The sequence below is a fragment of the Capra hircus genome, chromosome 2 (assembly GCF_001704415.2).
Source record: "Capra hircus breed San Clemente chromosome 2, ASM170441v1, whole genome shotgun sequence".
NCBI lineage: Eukaryota > Metazoa > Chordata > Mammalia > Artiodactyla > Bovidae > Capra > Capra hircus.
The window spans coordinates 9,514,852-9,536,798 of NC_030809.1; the positions used below are offsets into that span (position 1 = coordinate 9,514,852).

The 21,947-nt window shown below is 44.7% G+C and overlaps 1 protein-coding gene across 4 annotated transcripts in view; it reads left to right on the forward strand.

Moving 5' to 3' along the window:
- ARID1A (AT-rich interaction domain 1A) overlaps nucleotides 1-21,947 on the forward strand; it is a 68,740-nt gene that overhangs the window by 17,095 nt on the left and 29,698 nt on the right. For all 4 annotated transcript variants that reach the window (XM_018056474.1, XM_018056498.1, XM_018056492.1 and 1 more), the window contains exons 2-4: nucleotides 7,426-7,638; nucleotides 9,145-9,597; nucleotides 10,806-10,922. In XM_018056474.1, the coding sequence (XP_017911963.1) occupies nucleotides 7,426-7,638; nucleotides 9,145-9,597; nucleotides 10,806-10,922 (783 nt within the window). The remainder of the gene's footprint in view (nucleotides 1-7,425; nucleotides 7,639-9,144; nucleotides 9,598-10,805; nucleotides 10,923-21,947) is intronic.

Below are 21,947 nucleotides of genomic sequence, written 5' to 3' on the forward strand. Positions count from 1 at the left end.
CCGGGGATCTTCCCAACCCAACCCAGGGATCTAGACGCGTAACTCCTGTGTCTCTTGCATTGGAGGTGGATTCTTTACCACTGAGCCATCAGGGAAGTCTTGTCTTGGGGCCTCACTGTTTTATATATTTTATTTGTATGTTTTAATAGTACCTTTCTCAAGAAGGTGTGTGTCTTTCTTAGAGGTTTTTGTAATTCACTGGAAATTGGGAGGATTTGGTTTGCTAAGTTTGGTCTTTCAAAAAAGTGATCATCATTTTTGGAAGACCACTTTCTCTGTGAAAGGTAGCTAATAAAAGCGCTCGGAATGAGAAGAACTTTATCATTTGTTGGGGAATTTATTACTTTGATGCTCTAGCTGCTTTATTTGAAGGCCCTTTCAGGAACCAGCGAAGAAATAAAGATATATCAGCCACCTGGTTGTGGTTTTTCTGTCATATGCCTGTTTTGGATGGACAGCTGTGAGGTGGTTATTACAGTTGGCTCTCATAATCTGAAGACTCAATGACTTTCCCCCTCTGGTCTCTGTTTTCTGCCTTTAGTGAGGGTGTTGCTTTTAACCCCCTGAAATTCTGATTTGGAAGGATGGAGCACAGCAGCCTAAATACCTCTGAGCCTGGACAAGCGAAGCCTCCTGTCTTGTTCTCTGTCACTTTTGAGACAGTGTGGGTTGGAAGGTCCTGAGTCTGTTGTCTGGTTGCAGCCCCTCCTAGGGGTTCCTTGAGGTTGATGCTTCAGGCAATGTCTTTGAAATGAGCTCTTACTTAAGGCTGCAAAGAGTAATGTGCCCTGATCTTCAGGAATCACTTCGGTAAACAGAATGGGAGTAGGTAGAACTTTTCATTGACTTTGGATTTTTTATTTATATTCAGTGTGAACACGTACAGAACTTTGAAAGAATTTTTTTTTTTTTGACTGTCTCTTTGGAGTAGTAGTTGTAAACTAGTGGTTGGTAATTCCTCTCACACCACAGGCGTTTGACCAGTTTGTTGAGAACCTGAATGAACTAGAACTAAACTGAAAGAATTTTCAGTCTCTTGTGAAGTAGAAAAATGGGGTGTGATTCTCAGGTTTTGAATGATAAGACATATAGGCTAAGTGGGTTGATTTCCTGGGTCAGGTATGGGTAGATTGGATGAGAAATTTTTATTATCAATTTAGATTCAGGAAATCATCAGTGAATGCCTCTGGTGAGACCAGATAGGAAGTAAAGAATCTCTTACGGCCCTGGGTCACATTATCGGTGGGGAAATGACTGCTTAACTGCAAGGCAAAAGGAAAAGGAAGGAATCTCCTTATTGTTGGAGGCAGGATCTGGGATAGAACTAAATAAGCAGGTTTCTGGGCAATTTCTCCGTGGTTGGGGTTGGGCCCCTAGACCAGTCTTCAAAGCCTTGAAGCGTGCTGGAGGAGTGAGAGAAGACTGGATGAGGATACAGATGTCTGTGTGGCTGGGGAGGGGAGCACAAGGAGAATGATTTATGCTGGTCAACACGTGTGTCTCGGGGTGCAAAGGGTGGTTCTGTTTATGGAAGTCTACTCTGCCCTTCCTTAGATCTGAGTGGGGCCACGTGGAGCTTGAGGGGAAGCCGAGAGACCTTAACTTTTTCTACTTGTCCCTGCCTGGAATGCTGCTCAGTAGGGGAGGGTCCCACCCGGGAACTGGATCAACAGCTGCGGCCCTTCCCTATAATCACAGGAAGCTGAGGCCGGGTGCCTTTGTATGGGAGCTCCGCAGCCAGACAATAGTTTGTGCTGGCGGGGCCATGTGGCGCGTCACGTGACCTGGGGCTGTTTTCTGCCGGGGTCCTTACCCATCTGTTCTCTCGGCTCTTTCTGGGTTATCAGGCGCCAGTCCAAGTCCTCCCAGGCAGCCAGCTTCATGGCCAGAGATTACGAGCACTAACCTTCCTGGCAGGGGCGGTATGGCTTCGCGTTTATGCAGATTAGCCATGTGTTTCTCACTTCAAGGCGTTCCACAGGAAAAGCCTTTTCCTGTGTTTGGCTCTCAGTGGGCGGTTCCCAGCTTACTGTACTGGGACTCAGCAAGCAGCAGGCGTGCACGAGAGGGATCACAGTACACTGGCCCCCTCCCATTCCACCTCCACTGCTACGTCACCACAACACAACCACTCGCGCTCTCTTACTGTTGGTGTCATTCATTCGGTGCCAAGATTGCTTTAAAAAATTCCCTTGGCCCCAGTTCAAACAGGAGTACAGCTGGGATGTGTTAGATTTTAGGCAGTCTGCCCTCAATTTGAGATGAGTTATAAATAGCAGTGCCGACTTCCTTAACTACCGCTCTCTGAGGTAAAATGCAGGTTAATTACTGTGGGAATCAATTAGGGGGTTCTTTCGGTTAAAGAGCCAGGGATGCTTTTTTTTAATTGTTATTATTAAAAGTCATACAACAAATCTGGCCAGGAATAAATTTGAAAGCACAAGGAGTAAGAAATGATATTCTAGGTTTCTGCTGGCCCCAACTAGTTGGCATTTAGGGTGCCGGGTTGAGTGGCAGTCAAAAGACTTCTGCTTGCTGATGGACGCATTTGTGGCAGCCCCCAGCCCATCCCTCTCTGATCACGTTCTTGCTGGTCCTTGGGTACTAAATCTAGCGCCTTTGGTTTTCTGCCTGGTCACTTCCTTTCTGCATCTTTGGACTGGGACTGAAACCTGGAGCTTTTCTCAGTGTAGCTTTTATTTCAAGAAAATTAAGAAGTTTCTCTTTGCTTTTGCCCCTGCCGTGTGGTATGGTGTGTTTTGATGAGTTGTATATCGCTTGGTAGTTGGGTCCTTGGCCCTGCCCTCTCTACTCCCTTCTGAATCAGTCATGATCACAAGAGAATTTGGAAGTCAAGTGTGTTATATCTCAGCAACCCCTTAGGTTGTTAGGGCTTCCCTTGGTGCAATAAGAAGTTGTAAGGGATTCCGTTAGCCCTCTGATCTGGTGGGGCTTTTAATTCCATTTGCTTAGAGCAGGGGGACTGTATGCAAGTGGTGAGTCTGTAAGTTGTTTGTTCTGAATATATTCAAAGGGTCCAGCCTGCCAGGCATCCTTTTCCTTTTGATGCCCCTAAACAGCATCTTTTGATGCACTTCATTTGGCAGGCAGTTTGTAACACGTCCAGTGATCTGGAAAGAGATAAATGGTGAATGGAGATGGGGGTTTTCTTATGGCTCTTTTCCTCCGTTTTATTTTTATTTTTATGAATGCAGGAGAGTATATAGCAGGGGGGCCCGACTTCCCTGATCAAGGGGGCAGCATTTTCCTCTCAATTATGTGTCTTTGTGGCAGAGCCTTTGCTTTTGAAGTGTAATCACAGTAATCTACCCCCGTGGTTTCCCATTGAAAGGATTTCCTCTCCGTCTCTCCCAGAGTGGAACCTCTGGCTCTTTGGTATTTCCCATCCTCTGCCTCTTCCTGGGTGCCTGCAGACTGCTGATACTGGTTTTTCTGTCTTGCGTGCAGTAGGGATCTTTTTCTGGTCTGCAATTGCTACTTTCCAATAAAACTGATTAGTGAAGATTTAAGACCCCCTTCTCTGTTAGGAAAGATTGGAAGATGACATTTCATCTATAACTGCAAGTCACAAATCTTTCACAATGGTTTTAAATGTCAGAAGTGTCAATTCAGTCCCTGCCCACCTCCCCTCCTAATATGAGCAGATGTTTAACTTTCACATGAGACCAGAGTAATCTGATTGAACTGAGTACATTTTAGTTTGCTAAGCTGCATATTCTGTTGAAGGGAGGGGGTCAGAAATCTCATGTCCAGGAAAGGGAAATGTCTTCATTTCATTTTTTTTTTAAGAGTAAGAATTTCTTTAACTTGCATTTATTTTTAGTCTGCAAGGAATTTCTTAATGGAAGAATCCTTGAACCCTTTATTAACTAGCCCCTACATTAGTAGCTGTCCTTAATTGGGAGTGCAGTCTCCCTGATGTGAGAGAGGAAAAAGTAAGTTGCCTTTAGCCTTTTTGTTTTTTAAGCGGCGTGTTTGTGGACGCCTGTGTAGTTTGATGGCCTCTCTGGTTATAGGGTGGCACCCACGATTCTCCTCAGAAATGTGCTCATTCTCTTTGACTGCTTGTTCTCCCCTCCCCTCTGCTTTTTCAGTGCCATCCCCATTTTCTGCCCTCAGAGTCATAACCTGGTTTAGGGTTTAGCAATGCCCCTGGTCCTTTGACTCGATGGTTTAATCTAGGCTTTCCACCCATGCTATCCTCTACCACTTCCTAAAGTAAGACAGCCTGGCACATTGAAGTTCCTGAACCCCTAGTTCTGCAGATGGGGTCTTGGGGGGGAACTTTGAAGATAAAATACCTGGTCTCTGACTTCCAAGAACTTAGCCTTGAGAGGTGCAGCCGGTGAACTGGACAACTAAGTGCTGCAACCTGTGCTTCTGACTGATTTTACAGCAGAACCTTTAGAAATGTGAAAGAGCAGAGTATGCTAAAGAATTGGGAAGTGGCTTCATGTTGAACGGTTGAGTTTCTGCTGGTGGAAGCCATTGTGGGCAGGAGGGTGGGGTGGGGTACAGTTGCGTGGAGCTGAACAGTGGAAAGTTTGGCATGAGCCTGAAAAATGTGAAGAACCGGAGCACACTGTGGCGGACTTTAGAGCCAGGCAGAAGCACGATTTATCATTATTGATAATAGCTACTGTTCATTGGGCGTTTTAAGTACCAGGCACTGTGTGAAGTGTGTTATGTGCATTTTAGATAAAGAACTGATGTATTCAGGGTCAGACAGTGGTAGAGTTAGGATGTGAACTCGAGTCTGTCGATCTGCTGTGTTCTTTGCTCTTTCCGTTTGATACTGTACATGACGTAGTCTGTAGGAAGACTGGAGCTGCTGTTGAGCAGGGAGAGGTGCAAATGGTTCGTGAGTGCTGTTCTAGAGCTGTGCAGTCCGATAGGATAGCCACCAGCTGCATGTGGTTCTTTGAATTTAATTAAAAGTAAATACAAATAATTCAGTTCCTCAGTCACTCAAGGCATATTTGAAGGACTTAATAGTTATATAACACAGAAAATTTTATTGGGCATGTTTCTCTAAATCACTGGTTCTCAGCTCGTAATATACATTAGAACTGGCGGTCCAGTGATGAGGACTTGGTGGTTTCACTGATGTGGCCTGGGTCCAATCCCTGGTTAAGGAACTAAGGCTAAAGTCACTCAAACTGTGCATCTCAGCGTGCATGTGCAGTCCAGTGTGCACACACTGGAACCATCCAGGGATCTTAGGGGGCTTGAGAGGAGGGAGCCCAAGGCTTTCTGGACCCGCTAAGTTGACATCTCTAGGCAGAGGCCCAGGCATTTGTGAAGCTTCACAGAAAACTCCGATCTGTAGCCCTGGTTAATAGCTGCTGCTCTAGAAGCCCCATAGTAACCATGGTAGTGACTGCCCCTTGTGTGTTGAGGAGACCTAGACTGACAGAGATACCCAGAGTGGGCTGGTCTCTGTCAGCCAATGTAGTTTCTTCGCCTGGGGGCCACATGGAAAGCAGCTGCAGTCTAGGATAAATGAGAATCTCCTTGTCATCTGCAGCATGATGTGGCTATGTAAGCCCCAGAGCTCCTTGTAAGAGAGAACGGTGATATTTTGGCTCCATTGCCAGATGTAAATGGGGAAGTTCACATGATATTTATTACTCACTGGTGCAGTTGTTGAATTTGAACTTCCCAAAAGAATGCATGTAGCTCCAAAATTATGATCAAAAATGTTGTTGGAGCTTCCGATACCAAGGCTGGACTGGGCAAAATTGTTCAGTTATGGTTGTTGGAAAGAGCACTTTAATAATACTGATATGTAATAGTGATTTGGGACATGGTTTTACTATGATTCTCATAGTTTCTAAACTATGAGAAGGGTATTCTCATGATTCGTGTTACCTTTAAGGCTGAGATTTGAGAGAGCTTTGCTTCTGCTTTTTCTCTGTTGATATTTAGAGGAATAGTCTCTGTGGCTTTTTAATCTTAGCCATTTTCTTCAAGACCAGCTCAACTTCCTCTAACATAAAACACTTAGATGTAGTATGCCACCAAAAAAAAAAAAAGGGATATGTACAGAGAACCAATTACTTGAGTACCCCCCTCCCCTTATTTTGGAGGGCTTTTGTTTTTAAGGCTAAAGTAATATATTAATTAGAGAGTAATAGAACCAGAAGGGACCCTTGGTATAATCTCGGTCAGTGGTTCTCGGTCAGTGGTTCTTAAGTGTGGTAGTCCCTGGACCAGCAACATCAGCGTCACCTGAGCACTGTTATAAATGCATATCCTAGGCCCAGCCCTGAACCTCCAGAATCAGACTCAGGGAGTAGGTTCCAGCAGTGTGCATTTTCACCACCCCTCCAGGTGATTCTGGAGTATTCTAAAGTTTGAGAGCCTCTGAATTCCTTAATTTGAAGTTACTGATATGCAGGTCCGTGGTATTACTATCTGCTCCCCACCCCCAATTTAAGATTCAGCTTTCAAGTTTTATGTCAGGTCCAGGCCTGCCCTGCAGCCAGGGTGTACCTAGTTAAGTGCTTGGAGACACTCCCTCCTCACCTCACCTTCTGTAGATGTGGCTGGGTGTCTTGGGGAGGGGAAAATGTGCCAGGGCTCTGTTCTATGCAGCTCCAGTAAGATACAGTTAGGTCAGAAAATGAATGAGTTGATTGATCCTGTTGCACCGTAAAGAGCTGAAAGTTATGTTTGTAGCCAAATACCTGTGAATTGAACTCTCATTATCGGTACCTCTGTATCTTGCTCTTTAAAGAGACATAAGTTCTACCTGCCTTGCCACTCTCAAGGAGGTGAACTTTTCAGTTGAGTTGTACAGGCTTTTAAGTAAACTCATGGTCACAATTCCTTCAACAACGGTAACTTAGCTATGTTACCCGTTTGGAAGAAAGTATAAATTTAAGAGCTTGTGCCATAGTACAAATGGGCTACTGCTATGCAAGGAAATAAGATTTCACTATTTAAAGAATAAAAATACCTAGATGCTTATATATTTAAATTCCCAACCACAGTGTTGAAGCATCAGTTTTGGTATTACTGAACAGGATCATGGGAGAGTATAGCGACACCAAGCCCTCCCAACTAAAGGGCCTGTGGTCTTGCTTTCTGTATCACAGAGTCCATGTATTCATTGCTCCACACCTGATCTATTCCTTCGGTCTCAAGCAGTACCCGAGTTATAAAGTAGAATATAGTTTACAAGATGCTTTCATAAATGGGTGGTGTTTCTCTTTTACATATGACAGAATCCAGTTCTGAAGAAGGTTAAATGACTTGTCCAAGGGTTACTGGGTATATACCGTTACTTTTTCATAGTAACTGTTTTCCTCTATGGCACACAGACTTGTATGCCTAGGTTGTGTTCATATTGGCCAGAAGCCATCAAAGCTTCAGGTTAATGAAATACTCTTTATTTTGTAGCCATCCAGTCCAATGGATCAGATGGGCAAGATGAGACCTCAGCCATATGGCGGGACTAACCCATACTCGCAACAACAGGGACCTCCATCAGGACCGCAGCAAGGACATGGGTACCCAGGGCAGCCATATGGGTCCCAGACCCCACAGCGGTACCCGATGACCATGCAGGGCCGAGCGCAGAGTACCATGGGCGGCCTCTCTTATGCACAGCAGGTAGATGGTGACTCCAATGGCCTTAATCCTTGTTGCTGTCCAAGATCTGGTCTTGAGCTATAGGATCAGAATGTGTCTTTGGCTTCTAAACCCCTTGAAAGGGACATAGGCCAGCTGACTCAATTTCAGTGTGCTACGTACAAGGCCGAGGTTGTGGCCATCATAGCGTGTATACTTGAAGGAAAACTGCTCCCCGGCCACTGGCTATACATAGCTGTCTTCTTTGACCTGGCTGGCCTGCTTGTATCCACTGAGTGGTTATCTCTGAAGGAGGTAGAAAGAAAGAAAAAGGCAGTAGCTGAACACCAATCCACTGCTATCAAGAAAAACCACTCATACCATCTGTCCTGGGGAGAGAAGTGGAGTCGTGTCCAACTCTTTGCAACCCATGGACTGTAGCCCACCAGGCTCCTCTGTCCATGGAATTCTCCAGGCAAGAATACAGAGTGAGTTACCGTTTCCTCTCCAGGGGCTCTTCCTGACCCAGGGATCAAACCCAAGTCTCCTGCATTGCAGGCAGATTCTTTACCATCTGAGCCATCAGGGAAGCCCGAGGAGAGAAGAGGCCTTTTGTGTTTCTCAAGGCCTTCAACATATAGCTGTCTGGTTTACAGTAAATAGGTAGAAGGGACTGGGAGCAGCAGGAAAAGGGAAGATTGAACAGTAAAGGTGCTAACGGTGCTATTACAGACATTAAGATTTTACTCATCTCCTTTTGTCTGACCATCTGCACCATCTTTTTATTGCCATTCATTTTTTGTTTGTTTTGATAGCATTTTCTATAATTTATATATGAGTGATACGCATATTGAAAATGGTGTGAGGAATAGAATATTAAACCTAACTTTACTTCTAAGACTGTGAAGCAAAGTATGCCCTTAAATATAATTGCCTTTCCCCCCACCCCCACTGAGAAATGGAGGAGATTTGGGGTGAATTTTTATTGGTCTTTTTTCTTTCCTAGTTGGCCAAATGTATCCCTTGTGCCTAGAATAGTGCCTGGTACAAGTAAGCAAGTAGGCTCTCAGATACTTTATGAATAAAGACAAAGTGAAAAAGAGAACCAGAGTAGTTTAGTCATTGGCATACCATCTAGACTACTAAACCCTAGGTTTTCAGTAGACTGAGCCAGTGACTTTTCACTGTGACTAGGATACAGATTCCTAGCGCTTATAAAAACCGTCTAGGCCATGATAAAAAAGAGTAGTCTCATTGGTGAAGACAGCTGTTCTTGAACTCTTGTAAGTTGCCCAAATTTTTATTAAACAGTGTAAGTTTCCCATGGATGAATGTCATCCATCTGTAAACAAACCAACTTAGTAACCCAGCTTGGCTGACCTTCCTGGCTCAGTTTAACAGGGTTGGTAGAAAAACCCTGGGCCTTCCAAGTGTGAGGCTTGGCTTGCCTGCTTTCAGTACCCATCTTCAGGGCATAGCTTCTGACAGAATACCTCACATTTCTTCATTCAGAAGTGTCAGTGCTAAAAGTATCCTTTCCTTTCACAGATTCCTCCTTATGGACAGCAAGGCCCCAGCGGGTATGGTCAGCAGGGCCAGACTCCATATTACAACCAGCAAAGTCCTCACCCCCAGCAACAGCAGCCACCCTACTCCCAGCAGCCACCATCCCAGACCCCCCATGCCCAACCTTCGTATCAGCAGCAGCCTCAGTCTCAGCCACCGCAGCTCCAGTCCTCTCAGCCTCCGTACTCCCAGCAGCCGTCCCAGCCTCCCCATCAGCCGTCCCCGACTCCATACCCCTCCCAGCAGTCCAGCACCCAGCAGCACCCCCAGAGCCAGCCCCCCTACTCACAGCCGCAGGCACAGTCTCCTTACCAGCAGCAGCAACCTCAGCAGCCAGCATCCTCGACGCTTTCCCAGCAGGCTGCGTATCCTCAGCCCCAGTCTCAGCAGTCACAGCAAACTGCCTACTCCCAGCAGCGCTTCCCTCCACCGCAGGTAAGATGCGCCCTCCCTCCATGTGACCGCAGACTTTGGGGGTTGGTGTCACAAGAACTTTGCCACACGAATTGGTTCTCTAACTGAACTAGCTGCATAAAAACTTGTAGCTCCTTTTACTAATAGGGCAGTGGAAAGTTGCATAGACAGACAGGAAGAAAAGATAATGGACTAGTGTTTTTTTTTTTTTTTAAACTGAGCATTCAGAACTTGAGCATCCAAGTGAGTTTGGTCTTTTTTAAAACAGTCACTTTGGGAGACTGTACTGTACTTCCATGCAATTGCCATTCTGTTCTGCTACTGCTCAAAATATTTTGGACCCCTACATTTGAAATTGCTATCAGGGCTGATATAACATTCTTTAGAATATTCTTGGTGGTGAAAGTGAAAGTTGCTCAGTCGTGTCCAACTCTTTGCTGTCCCATGGACTGTAGCCTGCCAGGCTCCTCTGTCCATGGAATTCTCCAGGCAAGAAAACGGGAGTGGGTAGCCATTCCCTTCTCCAGGAGATCTTCCCAACCCAGGGATTGAACCTAGGTCTCCTGGCACATTGCAAGCAGATTCTTTACCAACTAAGCCACCAGGGAAGCCCGTTCTCAGTTGTAGCAAATACTTTTCTTTTTTTTTTTTTGAGAATGGATTTTGGGAAATAGCTAAAATTCATTTGTAGCCACGTCTATGAACAAGTTAGGTGATAAAGCCTGAAAATAACAATTTGGGCTTTATTCTCTAAAGAATGAAAAGAGGAGAAATGACTGGATGATGACAAGTCCACTAGAGAGTGTGCATTGGTGGCATTGTTGGAATCTCATCCCAGGCCAGTGCCTTTAAAGGAAGCAGTACTCACCTTAATGCAGAGGTTCTAGTATGAGTTTTTTGTTGGTGTGTTGAAATCAGTTGGTCTCTTTCCTTGATAGATACCATTTGTAGTTAGCTAGATTTGAGCCTTCGTTCCCAAAGAACAGTTTTCTGTTGGTGATGATAAATGGTCAGTAGTGCCATCAGAGAGTCTTACGTCCACTGTTGACAGTCTTAAGAGCTGCAGTTTGTATTTTTCTGCCTTTGAATAGTATTGTGTGCGAGTGGTCAGTCTCTCAAACCCAGTTTCCCCCTGTGTGATAGAGTCCCATAGCCCTTTTCACCATGAAGCACGCTGGCCTGGTTTATCAATAACCAGGTTCTCACAGCTTTTGTTTCTCTTGTTTTAGGAGTTATCTCAAGATTCATTTGGGTCTCAGGCATCCTCAGCCCCCTCAATGACCTCCAGTAAGGGAGGGCAAGAAGAAATGAACCTGAGTCTTCAGTCAAGACCTTCCAGCTTGCCTGTGAGTATTTCTGCCACTCTCTGAAAGCTGATGGGTGCAGAGAGAAAAGCAAAGGAAGACCAGTTTCTGATTGGATGTTTTGGTGGTATTGAGCTAAATGAATGATGAACTATTCCTTAAATTCAAGCTCAGAATTCTGAATAGGCATTTGTGGACCGACTTTATAGAATGTCTGTTTTGGTTGCCTGCCCAGGGAAGAATATATTTGTGATCTCTGTTCAGAGATCTAAACATTGTTTAAATGGGTTTTTTTGTTGTTTGTTTTAAATCTTGGGCTCTTAGGCACAGATGCAGCTGAGGGACAGAGAAGGTGGAAATGATAGAAGCACTGTCTGCTCTCCATCAAAGCTGAGAAAAAGCTCAGTGTTTTTTGCTTTTTTCTATATCTTACTTTTGAAAGCTAAATTTTTAGGTATTTGTCTTAACTTTTAGCTAGGAGGTAGAATCTGGAGTGTGTTCAGCACGGATTGTCACGTTTGAGCATGGAGGAGTAAAAGCAGGTTTTCTAGTTGTTTTATGTGAATAGGTGCTTTTGTCTAGTAGAGTTTTTGGTGCCAGATGCTTGATGCAGTGTTTATAGAATGGATGGACAGTATCCTGAAAAAGACAGTATGGTCTGCTGATGAAGAGCTTGGGCTCTAGAGCCCTGAATCTGCATTTTGACTCTGCCACTAACTGTAGCCTTGAGCAAGTCACTTAGTCTGTCCATGCCTTAGCTTTTGCATCTGTAAAATGAAACTAAAAGTACCCGCTTCATAGAGAGGTTAATATTAAGTTAGTATAAAGAGACTGTTGGTGCTTGTAGGCCCTCCGTAAACATCGGCTCTAATGACCATCATCTTCAAGGAACTATACTCGATACTCCAAGGCAGGTAACACCAACTATTTAATAGTAGGCTGGTCCTGGGAGCATTTACCCTTGGTCTTAGCTCTGTCACTACATGTCAGCAAGTCCCGCAGGCTGGGCACAGGAATAAAATGGACTGTCCTGAGAAGATTGTAGGGAGCAAACCTTTCGTTACAAATCTGGCTTCAGTTAGGAAATGGAAATTCAGCCGCAGGTAAGAATAAGATTCTTTTGAAATTTTTATTCTACTTGGATTTGAAGCTTGTCTCTTCCATTATTCTGACTTGTAAGAAAATGGTTTTCTGGATCTTTAAGGTAGGAGATGGGAACTCACTTTATCATGAAGGCCCTGTGGCTTCCCCTGAAGATCTCTAAGACATAACCTTAGTAGGACAAGGTCTGTGGAGTCCCTCAGCACCTGTAATTCAGGCATCCCAGGCCAGGATGAATCACCATTGTCAGCTAGGCCTTCTGAGACTGTTGACTATTTCAGCTGAGGGGTTGGGGGAGGAAATGTCTGAATAAGGCAATCACTCTTGTTCCCTTCTCATTAACGTCTGTTACAATCCTGTTCTGCATCCTGAGCTTCACTGGAATGTGCTTTTTAACCTGATTCAGTCAGAACTGTGCAACCACTCCCTCATCACCTATCATCTGTGGCTAAATCCGGGTGAGGTACTACTGTAGCAAGAACCCAAATCGGTAGATTTCTGCCCATGCTGTAAGCTGTGCCTCATCAGAAAGTTTCTGCTTGTTTCTGGTGACATTTTGGTTGAACTGCATTTGGTAGTTTTTAGTCCTGAGAAACCTAGCATACAAACACATTGTCTGTTAAGGCTTGAGAGCCTTATGCGGTTGAATCCAAGAGCTTGATTTGACTTACTGAAGTGAAGACACCAGTAGCCCGTAGCCTCTTGGAGCAGGAGAGAGCTGTTCCTGGGTATCTCATCACAAGGAGCATTCCCAGGTTCAGGCTTCTGCCCTGGATTCATCCAAACAGGTCATTTGTTCTGTAGTAGTAGAAGCTCCATGTGGGAGGCGAACTGGCCGGGTTATTGGCATCTTGTTTGTTGAATTGCTTTTTATCCCTCTGCTACTTAGACAAAGAAACAAAAGGTGGTTTATTCTTTGAAATTTATGCTGGTTTGATGCCAGATTTGCCTAGCCAGGCTGGGGAAATAGTCACATCTGAAGAAAGGAGAAGGCGGGATTCCCTGCAAGGAGCCCGCTCCTTTCTTAAGTAGCTATGTTAAGGGAGCCCTAGGTTCACCAGTGTATCCCTCCACTCAGCACGTGTTTGTGTTTGGCTCCAGAGCAGATGCTGTGCTGACTGGAGGGCAGCCCCTTCAGTTTTTCACATCCCACTTTCCACTCAGGCACCCTTCCAGCTTAGCCCTAAAGGCATTATGATTGTGACCCTTGATTTAAAGACTCAGTATGGTTTCTGATCCTAATTATTACAAAAATTAGATTTTGAGGGAGTTTTGCTCAGCTATTAACGCCAAACCATTTAGTTACTGTTATCCTGATTATGTTATTTCTCTATTTAAAACCTCTCAATTATTTTTGATTAATTTAAGAATAAAATCCAAAATCCTTAATATTACCAAGGCTATCTCTGCCTCCTCCCTCACCTCTTTCTGATTTAGTAAGTCTGGAGTGAGACCTCAGAATTTGCATTTCCAGCACATTCTTGCTGCTGCTAGACCAAGAACATGGCACTCTGAGAACCTTTGTGTGTGTGCTTAGTCACTCGGTGGTGTCCGACTCTTTGTGACCCCCATGGGCTGTAGCCCCTCAGGCTCCTCTGTCTGTGGGGATTCTCCAAGCAAGAATACTGGAGTGGGTTTCCTTGCCCTCCTCCAAGGGATCTACCCAACCCAAGGATCGAACCCAGGTCTCCCGCATTACAGGCGGATTCTTTACTGTCTGAGCCACCAGGGAAGCCCCTGAGAACCTCTGCTTCATCCTTTTTTTTTTTTTTTTTTGCTTTCTGCCTTCTCTCAGTTTCTGTAGGGCCCCATGCGTTTTCTGCTTCTAGCTCTTGCGCACAGTCTTCCCTTTGCCTAAGGTGCTTTTCCTTCTGACTTTCTCTGTTTATATTTCAGACTATATCTTCAGAATCATTTCCTCAGAAAACCCCTTAAGCTTCAAAATTCAGCTTAAATAATTTCCATGTTGCCTTCACTGACTGAAGGCAGTTTTTATTTTTACTTTTTTAAAAGCCTGCAATATTTAAGATATATGAAAAGGTATAAAGAATAATTAGGTGCCTGAGCCAAACCTTGCTGCCATAGGTAAAAGCACCTTATATAATCCATTGGGATCACTTCCCCATCCTTGTGCCCAGAGAAGCGTTATGCCGGATCTGAGGGGTTTTTGCTCCATGTTGCTAGAGCATTTTGCTAATACCTCTGGGTTGTTGGGTCTTTCCCATTAGATAGAAAACTCCTGGAGGGCAGACATTGTCTTACTGACCTCTGTACCCCAAACCGTGTCTCATTATACCCAAGACCAGTAGTTCTCTACCTTCCCTGCATGTTAGAATTACCTGGGGGAGCAAATGATTTTTAAAACCAATGGCCAGGGTTCACAGAATTCTGATTTGTTTGGTACGGGGTAAGGCTTGGGCTTTGGCATGCTAGAATCTATGCTGGGTGATTCTGGTTTACAGCCCTGGTAGAGATCCTCTCTAGTCCAAACTGTGTCAGGTTCCTTTACTACAATAGACTGTCTTAGCACCCATGCTTCTTGTCAGTGCTCATCTCAAGGATAATTTCTGTTACTTACTTCAAGCTCACTGAGGGTCAGACTTGCTCTGTCTTGCTCATTGCTATCATAGTGCTTGCCATATAATAGGTTCCAACTCATCGAATAGGTACACCTGAGGAGATTCATTGCTCGTCCAAAAAGTGTATGGCTGACAGGGAACAACTTGACCATATTACCAAATTGTTGTTTTCCCTACTAGTGCAAGACAGTTATTACAGACTGTTATGGGACCGCCCAAATTTCATTTTAGAGGATGAATTAATTTATTTGTGCTTCCTGACAGTGGTCTAGGAAGAAGTGGGGTCAGGATTTGTCGTTATCTTGTAAAATAGTCTCACTTCACCTTATGTTAAGAAGGTTCTTGGGACCTCCCTGCTGTGTAGCCCAGGGGTCTAGAATCCACACTTCCATTGCAGGGGGCATAGGTTCAGTCGCTGGTCAGGGAAGCTAAGATCCCACATGCCACACAGTGCGGCTCCCCCACCCCCACCCCACCCCCAAAAAAAGTTCTTGTAAAGGGTAGGTGAGCAGATCTCATGGTGTTACATTAAGTCTTTAGTTTTCTTTATTTGGGGGTGAAATCTGTAAGGGACTTATCTGAAAATTGGTTTCTGACTTTTGATTATAGTCATTTCTGAGAATGACTTGGAATAGTTGCATCTTGAAAAGCTTCTATTTAAGTGACTCATTCAAGTGTATGTGGTTTCCTTAAGAGTAATGATGGCTTCCCGGGTTTTTCTTACTGAGGCACATTTGTAAATTTACATGTTAGTCTTGCAAGTGTACCTGGGATAGAGTTTCCATTCAGTGGTGCAAAATGGATATAGGATTAAAAGCTTTGATCTGGGGACGTTAGCTATATCACTGCTTCTCAAACTTAAGCATGCATTAGGAATCATCTGGAGATTAATTAAAACACAGATTACTGACATCCACCCAGAGAGATTCTGATTCAGTAGTTGTGGGGTAGAACCCAAGAATTTGCATTTCTAGCAAGCTCTCGGGTGGTGCTGTAGTTCTTAAGACCATGCTTGAATGAATAGCAGTGAGCTTTGGTAGTCCTTTGAAAAGGGAAGAAAAAACTACTGGACTGGGAAGCCACAATGGCAACTTGAGTAATAGTGACTTACGCTGTAGTTTGACTCTTGATGATCTGGAGGGAAGACTGGGTTGAAAATGGGTGAAGGAAGAGAGATCTGGGAGAGAGAAACCCAGTTTATTCCTGGGTTAAGGCACCTCTTGTGTTGCCAGCTCCACCCTGGGAACTCTTCGCTCTCTGGCACTCATCACTGGATCCCTTGTCCTTCCTCATTGCCTTTCTGTCGGGCTCCCATTATCTCTCACCCGATGTTTGTTTGCTACAGAATCCTGAGCTGTTTCTTTTCCTTCCGAGTCCATCCTCAACATAATCACCAGGGTGATCATCTTTAAAAAATCAAGCTTCACAAGTTACACTACCTCTGACTACTTGAATCCTATAAGTCTAAGCCCAAGTGTGACATACAGATTCCTTTGTGATCTGGAGGATTGAGGATATTTCAGAAAGAAAAGCAGGTAAACTCCCTGTCTCTGGAGTAAATTCTGGCACCCCATTTGCTCTGATTGTTGTATAGAAGGCCTAGACGCATCAGGGAAGGGTTGAACGCCGATGACTTCTGAGGTAACCTGAACTCTTAGGTGGGTGATTCTGACTGTATGATGTTGTAACCCTCAGGGATCCTCCTCCATTTCATTGGTAAAATAGATACAAGAATGTGTGCCTGAATGTTACAGTGAGTGCTATCAGGGTTTGGGGAAGTCAGTGATCCTTTTATGTCTAAAGAGTAGAATGGGAGGGAGATTTAAGAGGGAGGGGACATATGTACACCTGTGGTTAATTAATGTTGATGTATGAAAGAAACCAATATTGCACAGCAATCATCAATCAATTTAAAATAAACATAAAAAAAGTCGTAGAGGGGAGACATCATGCTGCTGCTGCTGCTGCTGCTATGTCGATTCAGTTGTGTCCGATTCTGTGTGACCCCATAGACGGCAGCCTACCAGGCTCCCCCTTCCCTGGGATTCTCCAGGGAAGGACACTGGAGTGGGTTGCCATTTCTTTCTCCAATGCATGAAAGTGAAAAGTGAAAGTGAAGTCGCTCAGTCGTGTCCGACTCTTCGCGACTCCATGGACTGCAGCCTACCAGGCTCCTCCGTCCATGGGACTTTCCAGGCAAGAGTACTGGAGTGGGGTGCCATTGCCTTCTCCAGAGACATCATGGCAGAGGTTTAATTAGAATGAACTAGATACGGATGTCTTGGGTGGGGTGGAAAGGAAAAGTGCTGGACGGAGCCTCTGTGGGGGTGGGGTGCAGTGTGGATGACTTCTGGGGGGCTGGTCAGGATCAAGCTTCCTGAGGTGGGCAGGAACAGGAAGAAAAGCTAGATCACAGGGGCTGGAGCCCTGGTACGATAAGTAAGCCACTTGGATCTGATCTCATAGGCCTGCAGATACTTAATTAGGGCAATAACATGATGAAGTTAATGTTTTAACAAAAATGATCCACTGGTGTGTAGTATGGTTTGGAAAGGGCGTAGTCTGCAAGCAAGGGGATGAGTTAAACTATTGAAATAATTCTAGCGTTCAGTGGAGTTCTACTCCTCAGGCTCATTTACATAGCTACCTAGTCTTAGTTGTGAGGTGCTCAGGAAAGAATCTATAGAACTGGAAATAAGTGGATTCTACTAGCTGGAAAATGTAACAATCTTGATATCCCAGGTTTGGGGAGGGTGGGGCTCTCGTTGACAGAAATAGAAGGTTAATAGGGAAACTCACCTTTGAGGAGAAGTTAAGTTCCATACAGTGAGATGTCTAAAAACGCATGCTTCATTACTAGTTGGAATTTAGAAGGCTGAAACTCGGGTAAGAGCTGAGTCTGGATAGAGTTTGAGAGCTGTCTGCATAGTGGTTAATAGTTAAACCTCCCAGGTCATGCAGCATGGAGTGAGGAGTCAGATGGCACGCTGGACTGTGCTTGGGGTCACTGAGTAGAAGTGCCCAGCACATAACTGGAAAGGTTGGAGGGGGCCCAGGGTTGTGTCATATTTCTGGAAGCCAAGGAAAGGGACAAAGATGGTCTGCATCTAATGTATTTTCAAGGAATGTAAAGTTGAATTTGTCATGAAGCGGTTTATTGGGACCCTTCTAAAGGTAGGGAGAGGCCCTGATTTCTGAGGCTGGAGGGAAGGAAATGAGTAAGGGAAGGGTGTAAAGGTGAAGAGGACTCTTGAAAGGCGTGTTAGGAGGAGTCGGCTGAATTGGCTTGAATTCCTCAGCTTCATTTCAAGATCCTTATGTGTATAAAGCAGATAGGGTACAAAGTGAAGTTGCTGCTGGAGTGTGCAGTTCAGTCACTCAGTCATGACTGACTCTTTGAGATTCCATAGACTGTAGCACGCCAGGCTTTCCTGTCCATCACCAACTCCCGGAGCTTGCTCAAACTCATCTCCATTGGGTCAGTGATGCCATCCAACCGTCTCATCCTCTGTCATCCCCTTCTCCTCTTGCCTTCAGTATTTCCCAGTATCAGGGTCTTTTCCAGTGAGTCATTTCTTCGCATCAGGTGGCCAAAGGATTGGAGCTTTAGCTACAGCATCTGTCCTTCCAGTAAATATTCAGGACTGATTTCCTTTAGGATGGACTGGTTTGATCTCCTCGCAGTCCAACGGACTCTCAAGAGTCTTCTCCAACACCACATCAAGAGCCTCTTGATGAAAGTGAAAGAGGAGAGTGAAATTGCTGGCTTAAAACTCAACATTCAGAAAACTAAGATCATGCCATCCGGTCCCATCACTTCATGGCAAATGGATGGCGAAACAATGGAAACAGTGAGAGACTTCATTTTCTTGGGCTCCAAAACCACTGCAGATGGTGACTGCAGCCATGAAATTAAAAGACACTTGCTCCTTGGAAGAAAAGCTATGACAAACTTAGCATAATAAAAAGCAGAGATATTACTTTACTGACAAAGGTCCATATAGTCAAAGCTATGGTTTTTCCAGTAGTCATGTATGGATGTGAGAGCTGGACCATAAAGAAAGCTGAGTGCTGAAGAATTGATCCTTTTGAGCTGTGGTGTTGGAGAAGATTCTTGAGAGTCCCTTGGACAGCCAGAGTGTTAGGAAGATATAAACAGGCACATCCTCCAGGAGTTAACAAGAGAAGGGAATCAAGGGCACTGGGTTAGCTTAAAAGGGACACTATATCCTTGACTGAAAAAGCCTTAGAGGCTGCTGTTGAAGATCTAGACCATACTTGCTTGCTCTGGTTGGACAGGAGTGAAAGTTGTTGATGCCAGGAGTGAAGTAAATAGAAACAGGATTTTTAATATCTGTTAAATTATCGAAAGGTATTCTTTTATAGCTTGAGTTTCCAAGCCCTCCTTTACATTTCTACTTAACAACAGGGTACCTATTCACACTCAAGCTTTACTACTGTGATGTTCTCAAATCTTGAGAGCTTGGGTTATAGTGATCTGGAATGAGAAAACGGAAAGGAACTCTTACAGAATCTGAATCTGAAAGGGCAGGTGTGAGGCCAGGAAAAGATCTTCAGCCATAGTGAATCCTCCTGGAAGGGCAGGAATTGAAATGTACTAAGTTTAATAATCACTTCTATTTTACATAGGAAACTAAGGGTTGGAGTTAGAATTTGAATTCAGTTTTCTCTGATATTTCAGATGAAATATTTCTTTTAGCATCCCGCCCAGCAGAGGAAAGGCATGGACAGTCTGATTCTCTTTCAATATTTAGCCAAGTCTCAACCCTTTGTCATTTATTATTTGCTAGATTTGTCCTAAAAGGAGGAGTGTAAATGGACATCCATTTCCCTTTCTTCCCCCAGACCTCCCTGTGATGGAAGCATAGATGAGTTGTGAACTGAAGGGGCAGGGAGGACGTGGAAGAGGGAAGGTGGTTAAATCTATAGGTCAGGCCTGCTGAAGGAGCTCACCAAGCAGGGCATCAGCTCCAACAATGAAAAGTTGACGAGAATGGTTCTTTGGTTCCCTTGTGTTGTATGGTAGCAAGCCCTGTTCTGTGCCTTTTTTCTTAAACAGAGTTCTGATTAATGGTGAAACTTGAATCAGTCAGATCCTTGTTGCTGAGGAAAATGCGGTCCATTATGAAGCAGCACGGACATTACCTGGGGGCTTGTGAGAAATGCAGATTCTTGGGCCCTACACCGGCTTTATTGAATCCAACACTATTAACAAGGTCTTCAGGTGATTCATGTGTCTTATGGTTCTGGAGCAAGGAAGAGTTAGACCCTGAAAGCTGAGTAAAATTTGCAAGTGAAATATCTTGCCAGAAACTCTGTGTGTGTGTGTGTGTGTGCACCCACATGCAAGCGTGCAGTAAATTAGTTGTTTTGTGTGTGCTCTGGAAGCCCTGGCTCCCTGTACCTACAGCCCAGAACCTATTGTGGGGCCATCCACCACTCCCAGCATGCCTCTGCAGCCTCATCTCTGGCCACTCAGGGGTGCCTTTAAGCTCCTCGCGACTCCTGGTCCTCGCAAAGCCATTGTCCTTTGGCTTAAGGTGTGTGTGTCATCTCTATTACTCCTCCCCTACCACCTTTTTTTTTTTTTAAATGTCCAGCAAAGTTCTACTTTGGCTTCAAAACCTAGCTGTGAAATACCTTCTCTGGGACTTCTTCCCATTTTCTTCATGCTGCTGTAGCATTATGCTGGTACTTCTGCTTGAGCATTCAGACCTGTGTCTAATACCTGTCTTAGGCAAATCTTAGTAAACCTTTGTTGACTAGCCTGTAGGTTCTTACTACCTGCCTGAGCTTGGGGACCTGCTTGTCTTTGTCTAGGTTTATTGGTGAGGGGTAGGAGAGGTGACAGAAATTCGCTAAAAGCTTAATAAACTGGAATGTTTGAAGGATTTAAGTTTTACACTATGTTCCCTTTTGTTACATTTTGTGGTAAAAGGCAGGACCAACAGTTTTTGCCTAGGTTTTTGATGATTTATTTTTTTAACGGATAACAGAAATGTCACTAGCAATTTTGGTACCCAGAGAAGCTGAGCCATTCTGAGGTCGGTGACCTGTTTTCTTTATGTCTGACTGTGTATCTGTGCTCTGCCCCCTTGAATTGTAACCCAGGTGCTCTTACAAAGTCTCAAGGAAATCCCCACCCCCTCTGTCACATCTGCCCAGAGTGCTCAGAGCAGCACGCACCCTGTGCAGGTAGCCATCCTTTCTGTAAGCGCCTGTGCCCCGGCAGGACCAGCCAGTCTGCTGCTCCATCTTAGTCACGCTGCCTCGGCCCCGACGCTGCCTGGTGCCTGCTGGAGCCGGCGCTGCTTGCAGCAGATTACTGTATGCTTGTTCCTGGGCCCGTTTCCTGTTTCTATTCTAGTTGCTGGTGGCTCAGCTCTGCTTCCTGCCTGTGTGTCTCACACAGATTCCTCTTGCTGGAACCTTTTGTTTTCTTCAGAAAACTTCATTCTGAAAAGTAACCGAGCCTTACCTCTAGTGTGATGGCTCCTGGGCTTAGTTAGCATTACTGAGGACTCGTGGGAAATACCCCATTCCACCAAGCATGCCACTTGAATTTGACCTTGTTCTTTCCGTTTGTCCGCACTCCTGCTACAGGAAGCTGGTGGTTTGTTACTTCAACCAGAAATTGGTATAAGAAGATAAACTAGGATCTTGTATGGGCCAGTTGTGTCTTTGGTCATTAGCTGTGCAGGGCTGTGGCCTGGTTCTTTACCCCCTGGATTATGTAAACATATTTCCTGCTTCTGAGGAAGACAGTTGGTGCCCTCTCTAGCCAAGCCCAGAGAATATTTATTTGGGGTTGGGCAGGTAATGCTACCCTCAGCAGAGTAAAAGCTTGCAGAGAATATAGGGATGGAAAGGAGAGCATGTGCTGACTCAGCATTCCATCGTCTGTGAGCCGTTCAACTCCCCCCAGAGCTTAGAGTGGGAGGGAGAAAGTACAGGAAGATGGTAAAAAGGGAAGAAGTGAAGGAAGTTGTCCTGGACAAATGTATTTTAAAGTTATAGGCTTCCCCATCTTTCCCATTTTTTCCTCAGAAGACTCTGACTTAGGGAATATGCTTTGTGAATAATTTCTTTTGTCTTCACAACTACTACTCTTGTCGTCTGACCAAATTATGTCAGAAAGAATGGTTTCTACACTGAACCTAGGTCATACTAAACCCTAGGTAGTTTAATAGAGATGGATTTAATATAGTAAATAGGGCTTGAAGATTGGTCGAAGCATTGAGGGAGCATGCCTCTAGGCTTGTCCTCCAGGAATCGGGATCTAGACCTAGATTTGACCCACCAAGGGAACTTCCACTTCTGAGCCCCTATCAGCTTGAGTGTTCTCAATCTGCTTTCCAGGGATCGG